The sequence below is a fragment of the Corythoichthys intestinalis genome, chromosome 5 (assembly GCF_030265065.1).
Source record: "Corythoichthys intestinalis isolate RoL2023-P3 chromosome 5, ASM3026506v1, whole genome shotgun sequence".
In the NCBI taxonomy this organism is placed as follows: Eukaryota; Metazoa; Chordata; class Actinopteri; order Syngnathiformes; family Syngnathidae; genus Corythoichthys; species Corythoichthys intestinalis.
Window position 1 is genome coordinate 37,083,601 of NC_080399.1, and position 21,856 is coordinate 37,105,456.

Sequence of the window (21,856 nt, forward strand, 5' to 3'; positions counted from 1 at the left end):
TTTGTATTAAGCCCAACATTTTTTAGGAATGCAAACGATGCTTTTGAGAGATACTTTTTCTGAATGACACAACAGTTTCAAATATACAAAACCACATACCGTGGCTTCAGGCAAGCCTGCTAGCGACCACTCTGCTGTTGACCTTGACCGTGTGTGTGTGTGTGTGTATGCAATTATTATGATGAGGGCCACAGATGAATATGGTGGTAGATGAAAACCCAAGGGAGGAGAGAGTGCCGTCCAACACACACACAAACATACACACGATTGTATCCGTCCAATCTTTTGTGTGTGTGTCTGTGTGCGTCTCTACAGGGGCGAGAGGCTGGAGCAGGGCCTACTTACACTCAATCTCATGTGGCTCAAAAAGTGTGTGTGTGCTTCGGTGAATCTCATTTGCCACATTCCTCTCTTTGTTGCTGTTGAATCTACAGGGTAATAGATTTATTAAGTTTGTCTGGCACCAATGTGTGTGTGTGAATTGTTTCGTCCTCTCTTGTATGTGTACTTTGCATTCATGTTGGTTTTGTGTGTGCGCCAATAAGTGCGAGTGTGTGTGCGTGTCCCAAGTTCTGGGGTCCGTCGAGATCACATGAAAGGAATGAGGCCTGTGACTGATCCACTCCTCCTGAACAAGGGAATTTAACACCCCCCATCCTCTGTGCGTCCCTCCCTCGCCCCTCTCACCCTGATACTGTCTGTCTCCCCCATCTCCCTATGCCTCTTTCATTCTCTCCAAGCATGTGACCCACTTTTACCACCCACAACCCCCCTCGCTCGCTCCACGTCCCATCTGAAGACGGTCTACTGAGAACAAACCGGGGACACACAAAGAGAGACGCAGAATAAAAACAGTTGCACAGCCGTCTGTGTTTTGTTATTGTCCTTTGTGGTGTGCATCCTTATTGTGCTCACTCTCCGCACCTCTATGAATGTTGTTTTTCTAGAAAATGAAAGGTTACTTTGAGATTGCCTGATGTGACAAAATGTCACGGGTGAACTCTTACTCCAGAAACATTCACCTCCAGGTTTGCTTTCTAAAGGGTTGTTTGAGCGTGCATAGTGAGAAAACAGCTTGACAAGACCATATTGGAAAAACTGCTTGACAAAACCCCTAAGTTACTTGGTTTCAAGCAGGTTCCAACATGTTTGAATCAGTGCTGTTTTTGGCAGCCATTTTAATTTTAGTCTTAGTCTTTTGGACGAAAATACTTATTAGTCTTAGTCATATTTTAGCAGTGTTGTTAATAACGGTGTTACAATATAACGGCGTTACTAACGGCGTTATTTTTTTCAGTAGTGGATAATCTAATTAATTACTTTTCTCATCTTGGCAACGCCGTTACCGTTACTGAGGACTGAAAGGCATGCGTTACTATGCGTTACTATATTGGTCGAAAAGTCTGAGGGAGACGGACTCACCGAGATGACAGAGCAGAGCAGGAGCGGGGAGGAGGCAAGAAAGTTGTGACGCCGAGCAAACGCGATGCTAGGTAGCTCCAATAATACATGTTGTAGCCGATAGCCGGACAAACTACGCCCGCATGTTATGGTAGATATGGTAGACATGGTAGATATCCCATATACTGTATATAGATATAACTAGATGCAAAATGACAGCCGCCATCTTAAAGCAGTAGGCTTTTTAGGACGGCTCTGTTGTAGAGAACCTTCCTCGCGAACCTAAGTAACTTTTTATCTAAAATACTTCTAAATCGGCAAAATCTTGACTTGAATCTATCTTTAAATGATGAAACAGTTTTAAAACTTTCATATGTCGAAAGTAGAGAGAAGGGAACTAATGCAATAATGGGAGCAATTTTAACAACTTTTAACAGTTGATTCAGGGTAAAGGGCAAATTAGGGTAAAGAATTGGGCTCGGGCCAATTGTACCAAAAATCTCCACAAAAAACTTCACATAGTGTGGCCAATGTTTTTTTGTTTTGTTTTTTTTTTGTTTTTTTTGTTTTTTTTTTTGAGGGAAAAAAAAAGTAATTATCACCAATTACTTTGCCAAGTAACTGATTACTCTTACATTCAGGTAATTGAGTTAGTAACGCAATTACTTTTTGGGAGAAGTAATTTGTAACTATAATTAATTACTTTTTTTCAGTAAGATTAACAACACTGTATTTTAGTCATTTAAAAATGTATTAGTTTTAGTCTAGTTTTAGTCGACGAATATTCAAACAGGTTTTAGTCTAGTTTTAGTTGACGAAAACTCAAAAAAATTTAGACTAGTATTGGTTGACGGATACACAAAGTTTTAGTAAGAAAAAAAAAAAGGTTTCCAACGATTTCGAATGAACATTGACAGTCAAGTAAGCACTTATTTTATATAACACTAGCTTTATTTGGTGAGATTTACACAATGAATGCAGTAAAATAATATTCCTGCTGTGCAGGGAGGTACAAGTTATATGTGACTTACAATTTATAAAGAACTTAAGGAAACATTGAATTGCACTGTGTAACCCTTCTCCCCATGCAGAAAAAAAACAACGACCTGCACGAAATGTGAAGGATCGTTACTCAAAGTGCAAAACAATACAATACACGGACCAGTAATGGGCTACCTGAATTAAAAAAAAAAAAAACTACTATTACAAGCACAGCTCTTGTGCTAATGCTAAATTGAAAAGTTCGCTAAAACACTTTTTTTTTTATTTTTTTTTTTTAATTTTTCACCGCTCTTCAACATAACTGACATAACAACAGAACTCCTATCACAAATCTTTGTCCATAACAGTATTGTCCTGCCTGGTTTAATAATTTTACGTGTGGATTTTTCCACATTGTTTAGCGCACATAAAACACTAACTCAATTTAGCACATATAAGAAACTCACCAGGAACCTTACCTCTCCTTGGCTCAATACGGACTGGACTCGTCTCCAACACCTTCTAGCTTAAAATAAAATGTGAATGACTAACTTTAAATTATCAGGGACATAGGCGGAGTTTGACTTTTGATGCAGGGGGGACACAACATATTGATGACCCCGAAACGCAGTGTCAGCAATAAAATTAACTTACAAGAATATTTATAATAATAAGTTGACAATGAGCGTTTTTTTGTTTCCCATCCATTGAGGGGAATTCTAAATCAGGCTGCTTAGGCAATACTTTTCGCCAAGATCGTCATCCATTGAAAATGGTACGCCCACCGGTGTCGTGCCAATGTCCTTAACCCAGTCAAAAATTGTATCCCCTGGGTGGAGCCATATGGAGGTAGATTTGTGTCTTTATTATTTAATCAAAAAAAAGTTGCTTCAGTAAAAAAAAAAAAAAAAATTGCTTCGATCAAAATATCTATTTTCAATCAAAAATAAGTCGCTTCAGTAAAAAAAAAAATGTTTGAATGCAAAAATAAAATTGAAACTAAAAAAATGCATGTGAAAGCTATTTTTCCTTGATTGATTTTTGTTTTTTTGTTGTTGTTGTTTTTTTTTGAAGCAGCTTTTTTTGATTGAAGTAGTGTTGATATGTGTTTGGCCGACATTTTGGCTAGGACGTTTTTGTCTGTATTATTCAATCAAAAAACATAAGTTGCTTCAAAAATATATATATATTCAAAAAGAAAAATCACTTCAATCAAGAAAAGAAAAATTTCAATCATAGAAAATGTTTTTGAATGCGAAAAAATATTTGAGATTGAAAAATTTGCATTTGAACACTTAATTTTTCATTCAAAAAGTTTTCTTTGATTGAAGCAATCCTTTTTATGGGTAAGACATTTGTGTCTAAATCATTCAATCCCCAAAATAAGTTGCTTTAATCAAAAAAAAGAAAAAAAAAAAAATCATTTGAAAAATAAAACTGCCCTTCCCTAATTTTTTTTTTTGGGGGGGGGGGGGGGGGGATATCATATGCAAAGCAAATGACTGTCTAAGGTGCTAGTCACATGAGCTGTTCGAAAATTTTGACCCATTATAAAAAAATATTATTTTTTTATTTCATTTCATTCATTTTTGTTGCAGTTTTATTGCTTTCCAACTTTATATATATATATAGGAAAGTCAATTTCATGCAATGACACTTTTCGGTCCCCCCTTAAAATCCGCTTATGATCAGGGATTGTTATTTTTCTTAGACTACTTACTTGGAAGTTTCTGGAAGTTTTTTTTTTACCGTCTAACATTGCCGCTCCCTCTAGGTATTTTCTCCACCAAGCGGGTGGCCACAGCCGCCACCCATGTGTCCCACGGAGACAGTGCATTTCAGTTATGACAGTAAAATGCGACCATGAATCCTCGCGCTTGCAGCCGCCATTGTTGTTAATAGGTCCTTGGGAGGGGGTAAGTTAATCACGTGAATGATGACTCGAAAGCAGGCTGACAGCACCAAAAAAAAAAAAAAAAACCCTACGTGCACAACTAGCAAATGCCATGCATTGTGAACATATATCAGGTACGATGGCACATTTTCATGTCGTTGTTGTCTCGTCAGACGTAAATTGCCAATCTTTTCGTCACGTTAGAGTCATCCAAGATGTTTTCGGCGCGTCATCATGACGTCCTCATCATGAAAAAAATGTGCATTAACGAAATGTTTTTGTTGTCGACAACGTTGACGAAAACAACAGTGGTTTGAATGGAACTGCTGCTAAATTCAAAAAGCGTGTTGCCGTCCAGTTTCCAAAAATAATCAAAATGTACAGTAACATTAGCAGCTGGCAGTTTGAGGTAAATCTGGTGGGAAAATATCTTGTGATTCCTTGTGGCCAGATTCAATGAGCACATGATTAGGCCTGTTGTAATTAGTTGATTCATCAACAACTAATCAAACTCAGTGACAACTATTATGACACTCGATTAACCATTTTGAGCTATTATTTGACTTGCCAACAAAAATCATCCCTTTTCACACCACATACACTCAGATTTTTGCCTTCCAAGAAAGGAGAGACATTGTGATGATCAATATTTGTACCCATTTTTGATATCTGAGATCAAACCAGTAACTAAATCGTCACTCAAGAGGAAAAAAAAAAAAATCATTTCAGTTTGGAGAAAATTGTAATGCGGCTGTATCAGATCAGCCTCGCATGTATGTTTTAAACTTGTAGCCCTTCGTATGAAAAAGTATTCAAAAAGTAGTTCCTAGTTTCGATAATATTGGTGGGTACACCATCATTCCTTCTTGTGGGATATTGCTAAAATGTTTATTTGGTTGTCTAATTATTAAATTAATAACAAATAACAGTACATTTTTTAAAAAAGTAGTTGAAAATGAATACATTTTGCAATCATTTTTACGCAAAATACATCTCTACGTAATTTTTCGATAATTGACTGATTGATTAAACAATCGATTCGAAAAAACAATTCAAATAAATTTAACTTATCTTAGCAATAACTACATGTTCGATTGTACAAGTTGCTCCCGCTACAACTGCAAGTTACGGTGGTATAAAAAAACAAATCTGAACCTTTTGAAAATTCTCACATTTCTGCATAAAATCACCATCAAATGTGATCTGATCTTTGTCAAAATTACACAGATGAAAAAACAGTGTTTTAACTAAAACCACCCAGGTTTTCGTATTTTAATAAGGATAGTATGCAAACATATGAAAACAATAAGCAAGTGAACCATCACATTTAATATTTTGCATGCTATCCTCATTAAAATATGAAAACCTATAAATTTTTGGACGGTTTTAGTTAAATCAGACACAGTTTTTACATCTGTGTGATTTTGACAAAAAATATCAGAAATGTGAGAAATTCCAAAAGGTTTGAAATACTTTTTTATACAACTGTACTTTGGCACCAAATCTACCATTACAATTGCAAATTAGTTTTATTTAAAGTACAATTTGACCTTTGTACCAAATTGCCCTAAATAAAAATTACCCAATTCAGATTATATTTTACTTTTTACTACACAGTAACAACCTTCATTCACTGCTGGACCATCTGCCTTTTCTTGGGTGAAGCTGCCCCATTGCCCCCCACTCTTCTTCAAGTTGTATACTGAATTTTATTGAAGAAGCACATTTTAATGACTATGCTCTTCGTTGAACATTATTAAATTCTGAAGCAGGGATAAATCACATTAAAGCTAATAAAACAGCACTTGCGTGTCTGAACGAGCTCCTGATTGGACATTTGTTTCTTTACACAACATATGTTAGTCATTGCGGTCTCATAAAAAAACTAAAGTACACGACTTCAGGGAGGCTGTGCAGCGCAGAGCTACACGAAGGCTTAAAAAGTGATTTTACACCATTCTTAATGTGATGGCTTCTATTTGGCCCAGACTTCACCTTTCCTTCAAAACAGCACAGAGATGCCATTTCTTCTTTAGTGTAATTCCCTCCATAAAATAGTGTCAAACTACGTTGTGTATTCAAGTGTGCATTAGTATTCTGGATGTGTCGGCCGCCTGCTGGCCGCCACTCATTCCCCAGACGGCAAATCAGGCGCGTTGATTAATTTCAGCCTATTAGCGCGCCTGCTTTGCCTCCCCTGGCCCCGCCCAGGTTAAATTGCCACGCACGCCCACGTGCACGCTCTCAGGCAGGGGGTGCTGCAGGGTGAGCGATGGCAGAGGACTTTCCGCTGAGGGTTGTTGTCAGAATAATATTAATGAGGGTTGCTGTGTTCACGTGTGTTTTGGGCCTCTCATTTTTCTGTTTTGGTGCCAACTTTAAGTGCGCTTGTGTGTGCAACTTCTAATTTTTCTGTCCCTGCGCCAGCTGTAATTGACATAGCATGTGTGTGTGCACCCTAATTAAGATATTGTGTCTGAAATTGCTTAGCATTTGCAGTTGTTTATTTTTTTTTGTGTCCACGTGCTTTGTGAAGACTGTTTTTGTGCGTCTGTCCGTAGCTGTGTGATATCCAGCAATGCCACGGCCTGAGGGACATGAGCTTATGTGCGTGCACGCGCGAGTGTGTTTGCGCACGCGCTCAGTGGAGACCTGTCCTAGTTTCCTTCCCCTCACCAGGGAGCCTGAGGATCCAAGGACTGACGCACATCACCTGACAGCCGCCCCTCTGCTCCGCGACCCTACGCTATGTGTATGTGTGTGCGCGCGCAGTTTCCTAATGGAGTGTTTGAATGCGTGTTTGACACGAGTGTGTGCTAAAATGACGTGAGAGCGAGTTAGGGGATCCGTCAGTTGGAGTGTCATTTTGTGTGAATAGTGTTTTTTGTCGTACTGATAGACGCAGCGACTGCTCTCCAACTCTGTTTGGATTGTATTAAGAGATATGCACTGATGCATAGAGTGATTATCAGTTTACGACTGTTAGGTAGGCTGCACTTGGTGGTTGCAAAAACCATGACAATGTAATGTGTTGTAGTGGGATACACTAACACAAAAACAACACAAAAATGTAGTTTACCATCGACTTGGACCGTTTTAAGTACTAATAAAAAAGGTTTGTGGTTGCAATCCATATAAGGAATCAGCTGGAACTAGCAAATGATCAAGAATTAAAGAATCTGCAACGATCACTTGATATCAGGTAAGCCTCAGCCAAATAGATATATATTCTATTTTGTTTTGGCAAGTTGCTCGTATTGAAAACTATGGCTAAAAAGCTAAACTGCTAATAGGCATAGCTGTTTTTTTAAAAGCGACCTTTCAGAATTACATTAGAGCATAACGACAACTATTTGCAATGATTCTAAACTTAAGATAAAAAAAACTTAACAGCTAACAGAGGCAATGTTTTTAGATAGCCACCACTGCGCTTTACATTACGTTACTCACATAAAAGCTAATAACGACAAGTACAGGGCATGACAACTCTCATCAACCACATGCTGTTTTATCGTTATGTCATTACACTATTTGTGCAGGAGAGGCTTCTGGTGACTTTGAAATTCCTGACTTTGCCCCTTCTATCTTCTCAAAACACTCCGTCAAAAATTGAGTGGTAAGTATAACATATTTGTGCTTGTTTGTTGTCTGATTACATTTTCCAGCATGACTCCACTTAGTAAGAATCTTTGTAACGGTAAGAAATACCCTCACTAGTCTGACCAAGAAGTCTGTGAACCCATTTGGGTTTTTCTGAATTATTTGTTTTTTTTCCCCCCAGAAGTTCCAGTCCCAAATACTGCCCATGATGACCTCAAGAAGAAGTGCACACAACTTGATACAGAGTGTGACAACCAACATATGCCATTAACAAACCGAAAGCTGAGAATTAACAACAAAAGGAAATCCTCAGGACTTTGCAGTTCTCCTTTGCTTCACTGAGGTGTAGAGCAGCACGTTTTCTTTTCTCAGGTCTGACCAGTGTCAGTTTCGTGATGTCTTCCTCTGTAACCACTGAATACACCTTAAAATAAATGTTAAATGACATGTAAAAACATATTGTGTAGAATACAGCACAGTATTGTATTGTCAGTAACAATACAATTGCCTATTGTGAACCAAAATATGTATGTTTTTACTCCATCATTTGGTGATTAGTGGTACAGCATTTGAAGCTCCATGCTCCTGCTCCATGGTGATTGCAGTATTTATTGATAAATATAAATAATTTGACTTTAAAAAACTCATCCCGTTGACATCGACTTTTTGTTGGTTTGTTCTGACTGGTTTATGAAGCCGCTGTCCGTCCACTGGCCTGTTGATGCAGATTTTGCTCAAGCTGGCTAGCTTCACCCCTCTTTGGGATGTGGCAAGCCACATGTTTGTACTTGGCCTTGTATCAAGTAATTTTTTTTAGAAAAACCTACCGTATTTTTCGGACTACAAGTCGCACCTGAGTATAAGTCGCACCAGCCATAAAATGCCCAACGAAGAGAAAAAAAAACATATATAAGTCGCACCGGAGTATAAGTCGCATTTTGGGGGATATTTACTTGATAAAATAGAACAGACCTGTCATCTTGAAAGGCAATTTAATATAAAAATACAATAGAGAACAACATGCTGAATAAGTGTACAGTGCATGAACAGCGAAATGTGAATATATTGTCCTCAGCAGGACGCTATACGGCTCGGTCCTGGCTATACAGCGAGCTAAACTCCCAAATGACGATGCTTGACGTCCGTATAATTTGCGGAATCAATTTCGTCCTCGATACCAAACAGGTTCGCATCAACGTGAATAAATGATAATTAGGAGCTGTTACTGCAATGACACAAACGGTTAGCATGTGTTCGCTAGCATTAGCACATCGTTCAAACAATCACACAACTGGCTTTAAGTGTCCGATCGCGGGTGGAAAACACACAACAACAACAGAAAAGATGATACAAACAGGCGTTGCCTCTGTAGAGATATTTTACAAGCATAAACAATGAACGTAGGTTCGCAGCCATGTTTCTCTCTCACTAACTCGCCCACTCACTCAAGCTGCGTAGCTGTCCGTCTTCTTCTGGCGTGTGAGTGGTCTTCTTCACGTAAACAAGTCTGAGTGCGCCGTCACGTGGGCGTGAAAGCGCCACAAACTAAAAGCATGCATTTCAATACAAAAAAGTCAATAATACAATTAAACACACATTGCCAAAGGCAGAACGCGAACGTGGCCATAGCTATTAAGTTATTTAAATAACTATAGCATAAAGAACATGCTAACAAGTTTACCAAACCATCAGTGTCACTCCAAAACACCAAAATAACATGTGAAAGGATATCATAATGTGTTAATAATTTCACACATAAGTCGCTCCCGAGTATAATTCGCACCCCCAGCCAAACTATGGAAAAAAAAACTGTGACTTATAGTCCGAAAAATAGGGTGCTTCTTAGAGTAGTTTTACCACACAATACATTTTACTTTTACATGAGTAGAATTGTGAAGAAAAAGTACTCTTTCTCTGCTACTTTGGGCAACATGAGAGTCGTTACATTTTTCCTCTTTATTCTTCATATTGACCTTATTTTTGCCAGAAACGCTGACTGTGGCTTTCACCAATGTGACGTTGCAACAATAACCACATGACTCCGTTATACCAACCAGAGGTAACAATGTTTTTTTCTCCACTAGGGGGCAATCATGCTATTTGGACGAGTGATGTTGTCATAGTCTTGTTCTGGTCTGAGTTCAATCATTTTTGTGTCATCTTTTTGGCCTAATATGGTCATGTAATAGGTTGTAGTACTATATACAGGGGTGCACATAAGTGGTCCGCATGCGCGCATGCGTACTGGACGTAGACAAATGCGCTGGCCCTCAACGGCTTCCATACGCTTTTGCGTACCGATGGCTGACCACTAGAAAATAACTTCTCAAAATTTTGAAGAGGCAGGCCACACTGAGTAATTACTTTAGTGATGGGACGAAATGAGCCGAGGTTCCGAAGCTTGTGTCGAGTAATGGGAGGGGGGTTTCCACGAAGCTTGTAGCGAGGCGCGCTTCATTTCGGCAAAACCAGGAAATGATGACGTGGGAAGCCTCGCCGGCGGCCGGCTGAATCTCGTGAGTGCTTCGGAAGTGATCCAACGTTTGGCGCACATTGCAAAAACAGGACAGACTACGGTATAAATTGGTTGCAAAACGCAATGGCGATCGCCTGTTATCTCACATTTTGTGGATTTCGGGCTCCTGTACTTGTTACATCTGTGCGCGACAGTGCAACCAGTGCAATCTTTTTTCGAGCCTTGTCCTTTGCTTGCGATGGAACCTGCGCGAAAAGAGCGATCCTCCCCTGTATGGGAACATTTTGATTTGATTGCTTTCAATAAGGTAAAGGAGAAAAACTACTTTAATATAAATGTGAGTGTGTGTGTGTACCTATCTGAACCAAACATCAACAGAATGAACAATCCATTAGTGTACTGGGAGGCACAAAAGAATACCTACCCAAATTTATATAAACTGGCACTCACATTTCTCTGCACCCCAGCTTCATCTGTGCCTTGTGAAAGAATATTTTCTAAAGCTGGTGAAATATTTTCCCCCAAAAAAAGAAACTGTTTAAAGCCAGCCACTGTGGGAAAGCTATCATTTCTAAGTAAAAATGAATAACAAATTACCCTTAGCACGTGTTGTATTTTGTTCACATACTAAATTACTAACACAAGCACATTCATATCTTTGTCTTAAGCAAATAGCCATTGAATTCTTAACAATGTTGACCTCTTGGGCTTCTAGACCACTTGATGGCGCCATAGGGTAAATGAAGCACCATGAAGCTTTGCTACATGTGCAAACCAATTGGCTGCAAAGCTTCATTGCTTCATGAGGCTTCATTTGGCCATCACTAAATTACTTCCGTGTTCCCCCACCCCCGTCAAAAGACAGACGACAGAGACGTCACCGGAGCTACCGAAAAAAAGGACTTTTGCTGAAAAGTGGCTACAGGAAGTACCATGGCTAGAAGCAAATGATGCTCGCACGGAAATGCGGTACAAAATGTGCCGTGAGAATCCCAATGTCGCCGATAAGAGCAGCGCATTTTATGTAGGGTCAAAGAATTTCAGCCATCCAAACTTTGAAAAGCACGAAAAAAACAGAGAGCATGTGGCAATTAAGCAAACTATCGATGTCAAACAGGACCCCACTCGCCCTATGGACAAGTGGCGGAATAAAGGTAATGAACAGCGACATGCACTGACAAACGTGTTTTTGCTCGCATTTTACAAAGCTAAACATGCACGTTCAATGAGGTCTTATGAGGAGGATATCCCACTTTTAAAAAGGCTTGGAGTTAATGTGGGAGCCGCATAATGCCCTTTATTTTGAATTGGTGCTTCTTATTTCTTTACATTTCACTTCAAAGTAATGGCAATTTTGTTGTGCCAGTTGATGTTAATCAAGCATTAATTGTTAATATAATTAATTAAAGTTAATTGGCTCTAAGTAAAGCTTGTCATAAATTTATCGCATCAGGCGGGTCGGCTCTCAAGCTCAATGAGGACCAAGTCACATCTCCAGGTCCTCCTCTGAGAACCTGGGCAAAAAAATTATGTGCACCCCTGACTATATAATAATAACAGTTAATACAAATGAAGTTGTGCTGGGAAAAAAATGACCATTATTTAAATTTTTTTAAAAAAATCTTATCTTATTACATTAGTATTCTTTTCAGCGAATACTTTTTTACTTGTACTTGAGTAAATTTATTAATGACTACTTTTACTTTGAGTAATGTTATTTTCAAGTTACGCTACTCTTACTTGAGTCAAATCTTTTGCTCCTCTACCCACCTCTGCCTCTTTCCTTGTCTTTGACTAGGCAGCACCTCAGTCTTAAGAGTTTTCAACTTTGTAATCATAGAGCAGTATGTCCTGAACATGGTTGACCGTCACATAGTTTAGCAGTTTAACTGCTTTTGTCATTCAGTGATATAGTTATCAGGTATAATAGTACCTGGACAACATCGCAGGCCAATTTATAAACTAAAAAAACCCACCGCTAATTCCCACAAGTGTACTCTTCTCATTGAAAGTAGTAGTCGGGTGCTCTTTGAGCTTGCTTTCTGCAGCCACGTTGTGCACGCATCCTCAGTGTTTGTATAAATAATCCCACTATACTGTATTAAAGCAGCAATAGGTATAGAAACGATTTTTTTTTTCTTATTTCTCCCCATGGATTGTCTACAGTTGTGGCAAGTACTTTTAAACCGCTATCAAAATCATCAGGGCTCAAAATGCCATATCACACAATGCCAAAAGTGCTTACAAAACATGATGTGACATGGACGGTCCATCGCTTTAGTACTTTGTAGTTGCTGGTGATGCTTAACTCCTTGGCTGCCATTACCGTGATCATTCTGTTGCTGTCAGTGGCGGGCAGTGAGTTAACTCATTGAGAGTGTTTAATTCCAAAAAGAAACCCAATGACTGAAGTTAAAGCCATGAAGGACCCCAACTCAATTCTTATTTTGCTCTCCTATACTTCGATTCAGTTTCCAGAAGGTGAAGGGTCACGTTTGACAATTCGTGAAATATCCATAATCAGATCTCCCAAATCTCCCGTGACCACTTTGCTGCCTCCTTTATGAGAGCATATTAATAGTCGCTCTGCTCTATAGGCGCTAACACTTGGAGATCTGTGCGTTTTATTCAAAAACTGCCATTAATATCTTATAGGCTGCTAATGCTGTCATAATGGAGGATCGGAGCACATTAAACTTTTAAGAGGAAGAGTGGAAGGAGATGAAAGTAGAATGAACTTTTAAGATGAAGAAGACCAGTTTTTGTTTATTTGTATACTTGTCAAATCCAATTGGCTGTTAGGTGTCACCTGACCTGCAAGCTCCGTAAGAAAGAGAAATCATGGAAGGAACAGAACCTACTTTTATAATATTTAATGAAATCAGTGCAATGTTTTTCGAATAATTTACTTTTACCAAGTGTGTGTCCCTCACTCATAAAAGTGCTGATAAGCGAATTAAGAATGGAAGAAAGGGGTCGTGCTGTCTTTAAATGAATACCCCTGACCTCTCTGATGAGGCCGAAGTCCCACCTGAACCGACCCGAGTGCATGAGTCCGAGCGAGCTCGAGGCTGCGTCAGCGTTGGTGTTTCACATATGAGAGGTCCTGACCCCAAAGCCCAGAGAACACTTGTCTTCATTTGACCCATTCTATATTAAACACATACACACTATGACCCTCCAGTTCATGAAACTCTCAACTTTCTTGTGTCTCTGTGTTCAAATTGGGCTTCACATAATATTTGTTTGTCCTCAGGTAAGCGTCTCCAGGAGTGGGTTTGCGTCATAGTGTGCCTCGTTCTCTTCGTTCTTAACTTCACCTTGCTCCTCCTGCACTTCTCCGCCTTACACGTCTACAAGATCATCCCCGGTGTCGGTGAGTTGGACCGGAAATAATAAAAATTAAACTGAGTACATTATTTCTATGAAATCAAAATGGCTAAATTGTGAGTTAAATTAACCTGGTTCAAAAATCACAACCTATGCAATTTCATTTCAAAGTTCTACATCATCTACAGCAACACTTGAGTTTTTCATGAGTTGTGCATAGATCTTGGAACATTTTTGAGAGTATTTTAAACAAAAAACTATTTCACTCTTATATTGTTCACAACACTGCTGTTATTGTTATTTAATTTTGTTGTGTGCTTTTCTTCCCTGTTTTTTTTCTGTTACTTGTTTCTGTTTGTGTTGTAGTTCTGGGAATATTGACAGCAGACTTTGCATCAGGGATGGTACACTGGGGGGCGGACACTTGGGGATCTGTTGACATCCCTCTGATTGGCAAGGTGAGCTCGAGCACACACATCCTAGGAAAAAACAACAATGTGGCAATGCTCACTTTGTGGTAGTAGTTGTCATGGCAACAAAACATGCTAGTATTTTATAACAATGACAATCAAGATCGTCAGCGCCGTTAACCATTTACCATTGGACAGTATCAATCCAAACACAATACACTATACTTCCTTTGAGCACTCGCATTATGGGCCTGCCGCATTCAGTGTTGTTAATCTTACTTTAAAAAAGTAATAAGTTACAGTTGCAAATTACTTAGCCCTAAAAGTAATTGAGTTAGTAAGAAAGCCCACAAACAGTTTGCTGAAGACATGTCAACAAAGCACATGGATTACTGGAACCATGTTCTATGGTCTGATGAGACGAGCGGGCTTTTTTGTGTACTACTGGAGCCTGCATGGATCTGAGATTCACTCAGAAAACAGTGAAATTTGGTGGTGGCCAAATTATGGTCTGGGGTTACATCCAGTATGGGGGTGTTGGAGAGATCTGCAGGGTGGAAGGCAACATAAATAGTCCGAAATATCAACAAATCTTAACTGCCTCTTACGTTCCTAACCATAAAAGGGGACAAATTCTGCAGCAGGATGGTGCTCCATCGCATACTTCAATCTCTACCTCAAAGTTCCTCAAGGCAAAGAAAATCAAGATCCTCCAGGACTGGCCAGCCCACCAGACATGAACATCATTGAGCATGTCTGGGGTAGGATGAAAGAGGAAGCATGGAAGACGAAACCCAAGAATGTTGATGAACTCTGGGAGGCATGCAATACTGCTTTCTTTGATGTTCCTGATGACTTCATCAATAAATTGTTTGAATCCTTGCCGAACCGCATGGATGCAGTCCTTCAAGCCCATGGAAGTCATACAAAATATTAAATTTGGATCTCACAGCACCACTACTTAATTCGCTTTTGTTATGCAACATATTTTTTTATTTGAAGTACATTTTTTGTTCAATTTTCACACTACTTTCTTTAAGCGACAAAACTTTTGTCTTGCCAAAATTTGACCTTTATGTTTTCATTAAATGATAAATCTTTTTTCAGTGAAACAAATAATATTTTTGTACATTCTACACCATTTGGGAGGGTCTTGCCTTTCATATGAGCCATTTCTGAAACCAATTGAATAATTGAAAGTCAGTTTATTAGCAATTGTTTCTACCAAATGGATGAGCGACAAGACTTTTGTCAGGGACTGTATGTAATATGAAAGCAATTTCATGGTTTACTTTTACTCATGTCACGTAAATAAAGGTGAACGTATATCAGCGCCAAGGTAAACTGCTCTGCACTCTATTTTGAATTAAAATAATCTTTCTGCATTCCATTATAACTTTTATCCATCATGACCTATACAGTATCATCATGAGGAAACAAATACTGCACCAGGTGACTCTGTTTTTTGGGGGAAAAAAATCTAAATGAGCATCATTCCCCTGCACTGTGAACTCTCGCAAACCTGGTACATTTCTGTCTGCTATAACTTCGAGGTTTGTAAGATCTACAAAATATTGAATGATGTAGCACCACTTATTATGATAATATTAATTGTTTTTAATCATATTTCCTAGCTCAAGGCAATGTGTGTGCGAAGATCATTTTGCATGAGGCTTTTTGGGTCTTCTGGGAACGCCAAAGGGCCAGAAGACCCTGCAACAGTCCCACATTTGCACGGCATGTACCACAAGAATGAACAGTAGGAAGGAAATATTGTGTATTTAAAAACAACAACAAAAGTCTGTAATAATAATGCACCGCAGTTGTTTTGTTGAGTTCCTTCGTGTTTTGAGGTTGAGGATGAAGACGTCCTGTTTACCTATTTGGAGCTAATTTGAATATGAAAAGCAAGCAGGCCAGGGAACACCTGAGGCTAATAGCGGTGGCTTACAGTGGCTGTCGAGCCATTCAAACAAATTGTTACGTATTTTGTCTTCTCCTACTGTGTATGTGGCGGAAAACACAGACAAGACTGAAAAAGCAGTTTCTGCTCTTGCACTCCTCTTTAAAAGAAACTGCTGTATTTTAAGCCAAAACAACTGTTGTGTTTGATAGAACAATGTCTATATGCTGCCATAGCAGATTCATGGCACATTAAGCCCCCAAACTATTTTTAATTTGTCCGTTTTACCCTGAAAACCCCCGTTTACAGACGTTGCAGAACCGCTTTTGTTTCAACCCAGCCATAAAACGAAGGTAATTAATTATATTTATTAGGGTTGTTCCGATCATGTTTTTTTGCTCCCAATCCGATACCGATCGTTTTAGTTTGAGTATCTGCAGATCCCGATATTTCCCGATCCGATTGCTTTTTTTTGCTCCCGATTCAATTCCAATCATTCCCGATAATTTTTCCCGATCATATACATTTTGGCGATGCATTAAGAAAAAAATGAATAAAACTCAGACGAATATATACATTCAACATACAGTACATAAGTACTGTATTTGTTTATTATGACAATAAATCCTCAAGATGGCATTTACATTATTAACATTATTTCTGTGAGAGGGATCCACGGATAGAAAGACTTGTGACTTTGTATATTGTGACTAAATATTGCTATCTAGTGTATTTGTTGAGCTTTCAGTAAATGATACTGTAGTCATGCCCAGATGCATGATGGGAAGTGGAACCATGACTGTGCGTAGTGCTACCAATTGATATATCTTCTCTGCGTTGGCAAATAACATAATGTGTTAAGATAAAGCTCAATTGCTAACTTGCTTCCCCACATTGCTTCCCATAATATTTCTAATCATAGGGAGAGGGATTGTAAGGTTTTAGCTAGGGCTGTCAAAATTATTGCGTTAACGGGCGGTAATTAATTTTTTAAATTAATCACGTTAAAATATTTGATGCAATTAACACACAAATGCCCCGCTCAGACAGATTAAAATGACTGCACACTGAAATGTGTACTTGTTGTGTTTTTTTGGAGTTTTGGCGCCCTCTGCTGGCGCTTGGGTGAGACTGATTTTATAGGCTTCAGCACCCATGAGCATTGTGTAAGTAATTATTGACATCAACAATGGTGGGCTACTAGTTCATTTTTTGATTGAAAATTTTACAAATTTTATTAAAATGAAAACATGAAGAGGGGTTTTAATATAAAATTTCTATATTTTGTACTAACATTGATCTTTTAAGAACTACAAGTCTTTCTGTCCATGGATCGCTTTAACAGAATGTTAATAATGGTAATGCCATCTTGTTGATTTATTGTTATAATAAAGAAATACAGTACTTATGTACCGTACGTTGAATGTATATATCCATCTTGTGTCTTATCTTTCCATTTCAACAATAATTTACAGAAAAATATGGCATATTTTATAGATGGTTTGAATTGCGATTAATTGCGATTAATTACAATTAATTAATTTTTAAGCTGTAATTAACTCGATTAAAAATTTTAATCGTTTGACACCCCTAGTTTTAGCCAATTAAAAAAAGGCTCCAAAGGCTGCCAAAATTCACTCTACTCATTTTACGCTGCCTTTTATCTCTCTATATAGGTAAAAAGGCGCCATTACAGAATGAGTGCGACAATGCGTGAGTGGGTCGTACAGCGCATGCATTAATTGCGGTAAATATTTTAACGTGATACATTTTTTAAAAAATGTTATTACTGCCGTTATTAGGATACATTTGATAACCCTACCTTAAGCCTAAACTAAAGACTCTGGAAGAGTGATATTATGTCTGTAGCGTTAAATACAATTAGAAAACGATTTAATTAAAAAAACGCATGGCCGATATTTTTTTGCCGATTCCGATACGTTGAAAATGACGCGATCGGACCCGATCGATCAGCATCCCGATCGATCGGGACATCAACATCTCTAATATTTATTATTCAAAATGTCTGCCGTTTTTTAGCTTAGAATCATTAATTGATGTCTCATATTTTGTTTAAAAATTTTTTTTTTAAAAGACTAAAAAATTATTCACTCACATATTTTAAACTTTTAAACAAATTATGTCACAATGAAAAAAATGGCATCTGTAAAAAAGTCACGGATATCTACCTCATAACTATCGCTTAATTGCATTTTTTTTTTTGTTACTGTCGCATCTTTTCCGATATGTTAGATGATAAATAATCGATCCAAACAAAAAAATAATTGAAAAAAGACGTTTAAAATGGTAAATATATGAAAATCTCGACCACTCATTGATGTCTGCGATTTCTGCATCGCGACCCTTCTTATATTACCATGTTTCACCCATAAAATCCCCCCAAAATCCGGCTGTGGTCATTCACAGCTGTGTCTTGACACTCGGTGATACATGCTACATGGGGTTTTTGGATCGAAACAAGGTAGGTACGCAATAATATCTCTTTAAAGTCATGGCGTCTGTAATTCTGCTCTCGCGTGCTCTCACCTCCAGATAGGGTTTTGCTGTTTAAAAAAAAAAAAAAAAAAAAATGCCCTCCTGTTCAAAATTTTTCTTCCCCCAGATAATTGAGATTTTAAACTTTCCAATGATGTATCACACATGCATATCGGGCAATTCTGAAAGTTGGCTAAATTGGGGTCTCAGAGCGTAACTTCAAGTCACCAGAGTGTTTTCCACCATGTACAAATAGGCATGTTCCAAAAATCTATTTTTCAAGGCCGTTCAATAGTTTACCATTTTCCCCTCCAACATCGTGTGGTCCAAGACATTTTAAATCACAGTATGAACAAAAGTGATCTGTTGCTCTTCCTACAATTGGCTGACAATATGGGAGTTGGTGTTGTTACGGCTCACTCCTCCTCACCTTCACATTCTCCCCACTGACTCTGCTCTGCACACCTGTCACCAATCACCACACCTGCCTCCACTCCACAATCAACCACCTGCCAGTATAAGAGACCGGTCTGCACAACATTTGGCGCCAGAGCTTCACCTCACCACGCATGGTAAAAGTACAGGCCTTCCTTTTGCTCACCTTGCAACTCATCTGTGCTTATTTTTCCTCAACAGCAATACTGAGCCAATCCAGCCTTCCAGCACATTCAAGAAAACTGCAGAGCCACCACTTCTCACCAATTTGCCTTTATTTAATAAACACATCTTGGACTTTGGATTTCTAACTTCTCTTTGCTGTGCTTTTGGGTCACACCGTCTTGCCACCATAACAGTAAGCTCTGGCCAAGGGACCCAGCCAGCATGTCGCAGTCAGAGAGGCCCACGGCTCCGAATCCACGTCGGCCCCAGGACCAACTGTTGGCACAACATTCTCACCAGCTTTCGGAGGCTGCTGCTCTCTTCTCTGGATTGAGGGAGGAGGTCCGGGCGGTGTCGGGTCTCCAGCAGGCCCAGGCATCTGAACAACAGTCCCAGGTCAGCCAACTCACACTTCTGGTTCAAGCTCTCACTGACCGAGTCGCCGCTCTCAGCGCACAAATGTCTTCCCCTCCGGTTCCTCCTGCCACAGTCCCTCTGCCAGACGCACCCTCTGCCCAGGAGCCCCACCTTGTTGCTCCGGCCCTGTATGACGGCTCTTTTTCGCTCTGCCGTGAATTCCTCATGCAGTGTGAGTACATATTTGAACTACAACCAAGCATGTATTCTACTACCGCCGCTCGTATAGCCTACATCGCTAACCTCACCACAGGGCAGGCCCGTCGGTGGGTTATGGCTAGCCGAGAGGGCTCTGCACCTTACATGCATGATTACACAGCATTTGTCAAGGAATTCAGGATGGTTTTCGATCATGAGGCCCCTGGGCAGGACGCGGACACTGCCCTTTCAACCCTCCAGCAGGGTTCTCTTTCAGTAGCTGAGTATGCCACTGAATTTCGTATCCTCGCGGCTCGCTCTCAATGGAATGAGCCTGCTCTGTTCAGTGCGTTCCGACGAGGTCTGGCGGAGCCCATAAAGGACGCCTTAGTGGGTATAGAGAGGCCTACTTCTTTGAACCAGCTCATCACACTCTCTATATCCCTTGACGAGCGACGCCGTGAGCGCAAGCGAGAGAGGGCTCACCAGTGTCATGCTGCGACCAGATTACTTCCTTCACCTCCGGTGAGTCGCAACCAGCTTTCTCAGCTCTCCCCTGCTTCCTTGATACCTACTGGTGAGGGGGAGCCCATGCGGTTGGGAGGGGCCCGTTTGACTCCAGCCGAACGTGAACACCGGAGACTATGGGGGCTCTGCTTGTATTGTGCTAGCTCCGCACACTCTGTTGGCTCTTGTCCAAGCCTGTCTCCAAGAGCTCCCTCAGTTCGAACCCCTAAAGACACGGCTCACTCGGTCGGGACGTTCCGTGTAAGCCGCTTGTCCAATCCCCGCTCCAGCAGAGCCAGGTTCCTTGTCACTCTCGCCTGGCTGGAGCGGAAAATCACTGTCCCAGCAATGATTGACTCTGGTGCTGATGAATCTTTTGTCGACCGTTCTTATGCCCTAAAGGTTGGACTCCCCATCACGCCCCTGGAGGGGTCGCTCTCAGCGTTTGCGTTGGATGGTCACCCCATGGCTCCCATCACTCATCGGTGTGAGGCTCTCACCCTCACAGTCTCGGGTAACCACGTGGAGATGATCCGTCCCTACGTTATCGCCTCACCTGACACACCCTTCATCCTAGGCAGACCTTGGCTGGAACTCCACACACCGCATGTCTGTTGGCGTTCTGGTCGCATTCTCTGCTGGAGTATCCCTTGCCACGCCCGCTGCCTTCGGTCCGCTCCGACACCATCCTTGGCTGAACGACCCAGTCCCGCTCCACCTGACCTCACCAAGGTTCCTCCTGTGTACCACGACCTGGGAGAGGCTTTCAGTAAGGAGCGCGCTTGTAGCCTTCCTCCGCACAGACCCTACGACTGCGCCATTGAGCTCCGTCCTGGAGCTGAACTTCCAGCCAGTCGCCTCTACAACATCTCCCCCCCTGAGAAGGCAGCGATGGACAGTTACATCAATGAGTGCCTGGCTGAAGGTCTCATACGCCCGTCCACATCTCCGGTGGCTGCTGGCTTCTTTTTCGTCAAGAAGAAGGGTGGAGACCTGAGACCATGCATCGATTACAGACAGCTCAACAGCATCACTATCAAAAATAAGTATCCGCTCCCCCTCATGAGCTCAAATTTTGAACCACTCATCGGTGCTACAGTCTTTACAAAGCTGGACCTCCGAAATGCATACCACCTTGTCCGTATCCGGGAGGGGGACGAGTGGAAAACGGCCTTCAAGACCCCCCGTGGACACTACGAGTACCTTGTTATGCCCTTTGGCCTCACCAATGCCCCTGCTGTCTTCCAGGCACTCATGAATGACATACTCAGGGACATGTTAGATGTTTTTGTAGTCCTTTACCTGGACGACATCCTGGTATTCTCCCGTAGCCTTGAGGAGCATGTGTTCCGGCTCCACGGGTTTCCCTGCGACATTGTTTCCGACCGGGGACCCCAATTCACGTCTCAGGTCTGGCGTGCCTTCTGCAAAGGTATTGGTGCCGCCGTTAGCCTTTCCTCTGGGTATCACCCCCAAACTAACGGACAGGCTGAACGCACGAACCAGAGCCTTGAGTCAGCCCTCCGCTGTGTGTCAGCTCTTCACCCAACCTCCTGGAGCAAGGATCTGCCATGGGTGGAATATTCTCTCAATACCCTGACCTGTTCCGCCACCGGCAGGTCTCCGTTCGAGGCCTCTCTGGGATACCAACCCCCTCTTTTCTCAGTCCAGGAGTCCGAAGCCTCTGTCCCCTCTGTCCAGGC

General features: G+C 40.7%; 1 protein-coding gene across 2 annotated transcripts in view; it reads left to right on the forward strand.

Moving 5' to 3' along the window:
• The window catches only part of si:ch211-212o1.2 (uncharacterized protein LOC492735 homolog), a 78,432-nt gene that overhangs the window by 28,924 nt on the left and 27,652 nt on the right, over positions 1-21,856 (forward strand). The window contains exons 2-4 of one of the 2 annotated variants that reach the window (XM_057836455.1): positions 13,609-13,728; positions 14,049-14,140; positions 14,718-15,498. In XM_057836455.1, coding sequence (XP_057692438.1) covers positions 13,609-13,728; positions 14,049-14,140; positions 14,718-15,029 — 524 coding nt within the window. In that variant the 3' untranslated portion in view covers positions 15,030-15,498. Of the gene's footprint in view, positions 1-13,608; positions 13,729-14,048; positions 14,141-14,717; positions 15,499-21,856 lie in introns of those variants that run through there. The other variant, XM_057836454.1, reaches the window with a different exon arrangement.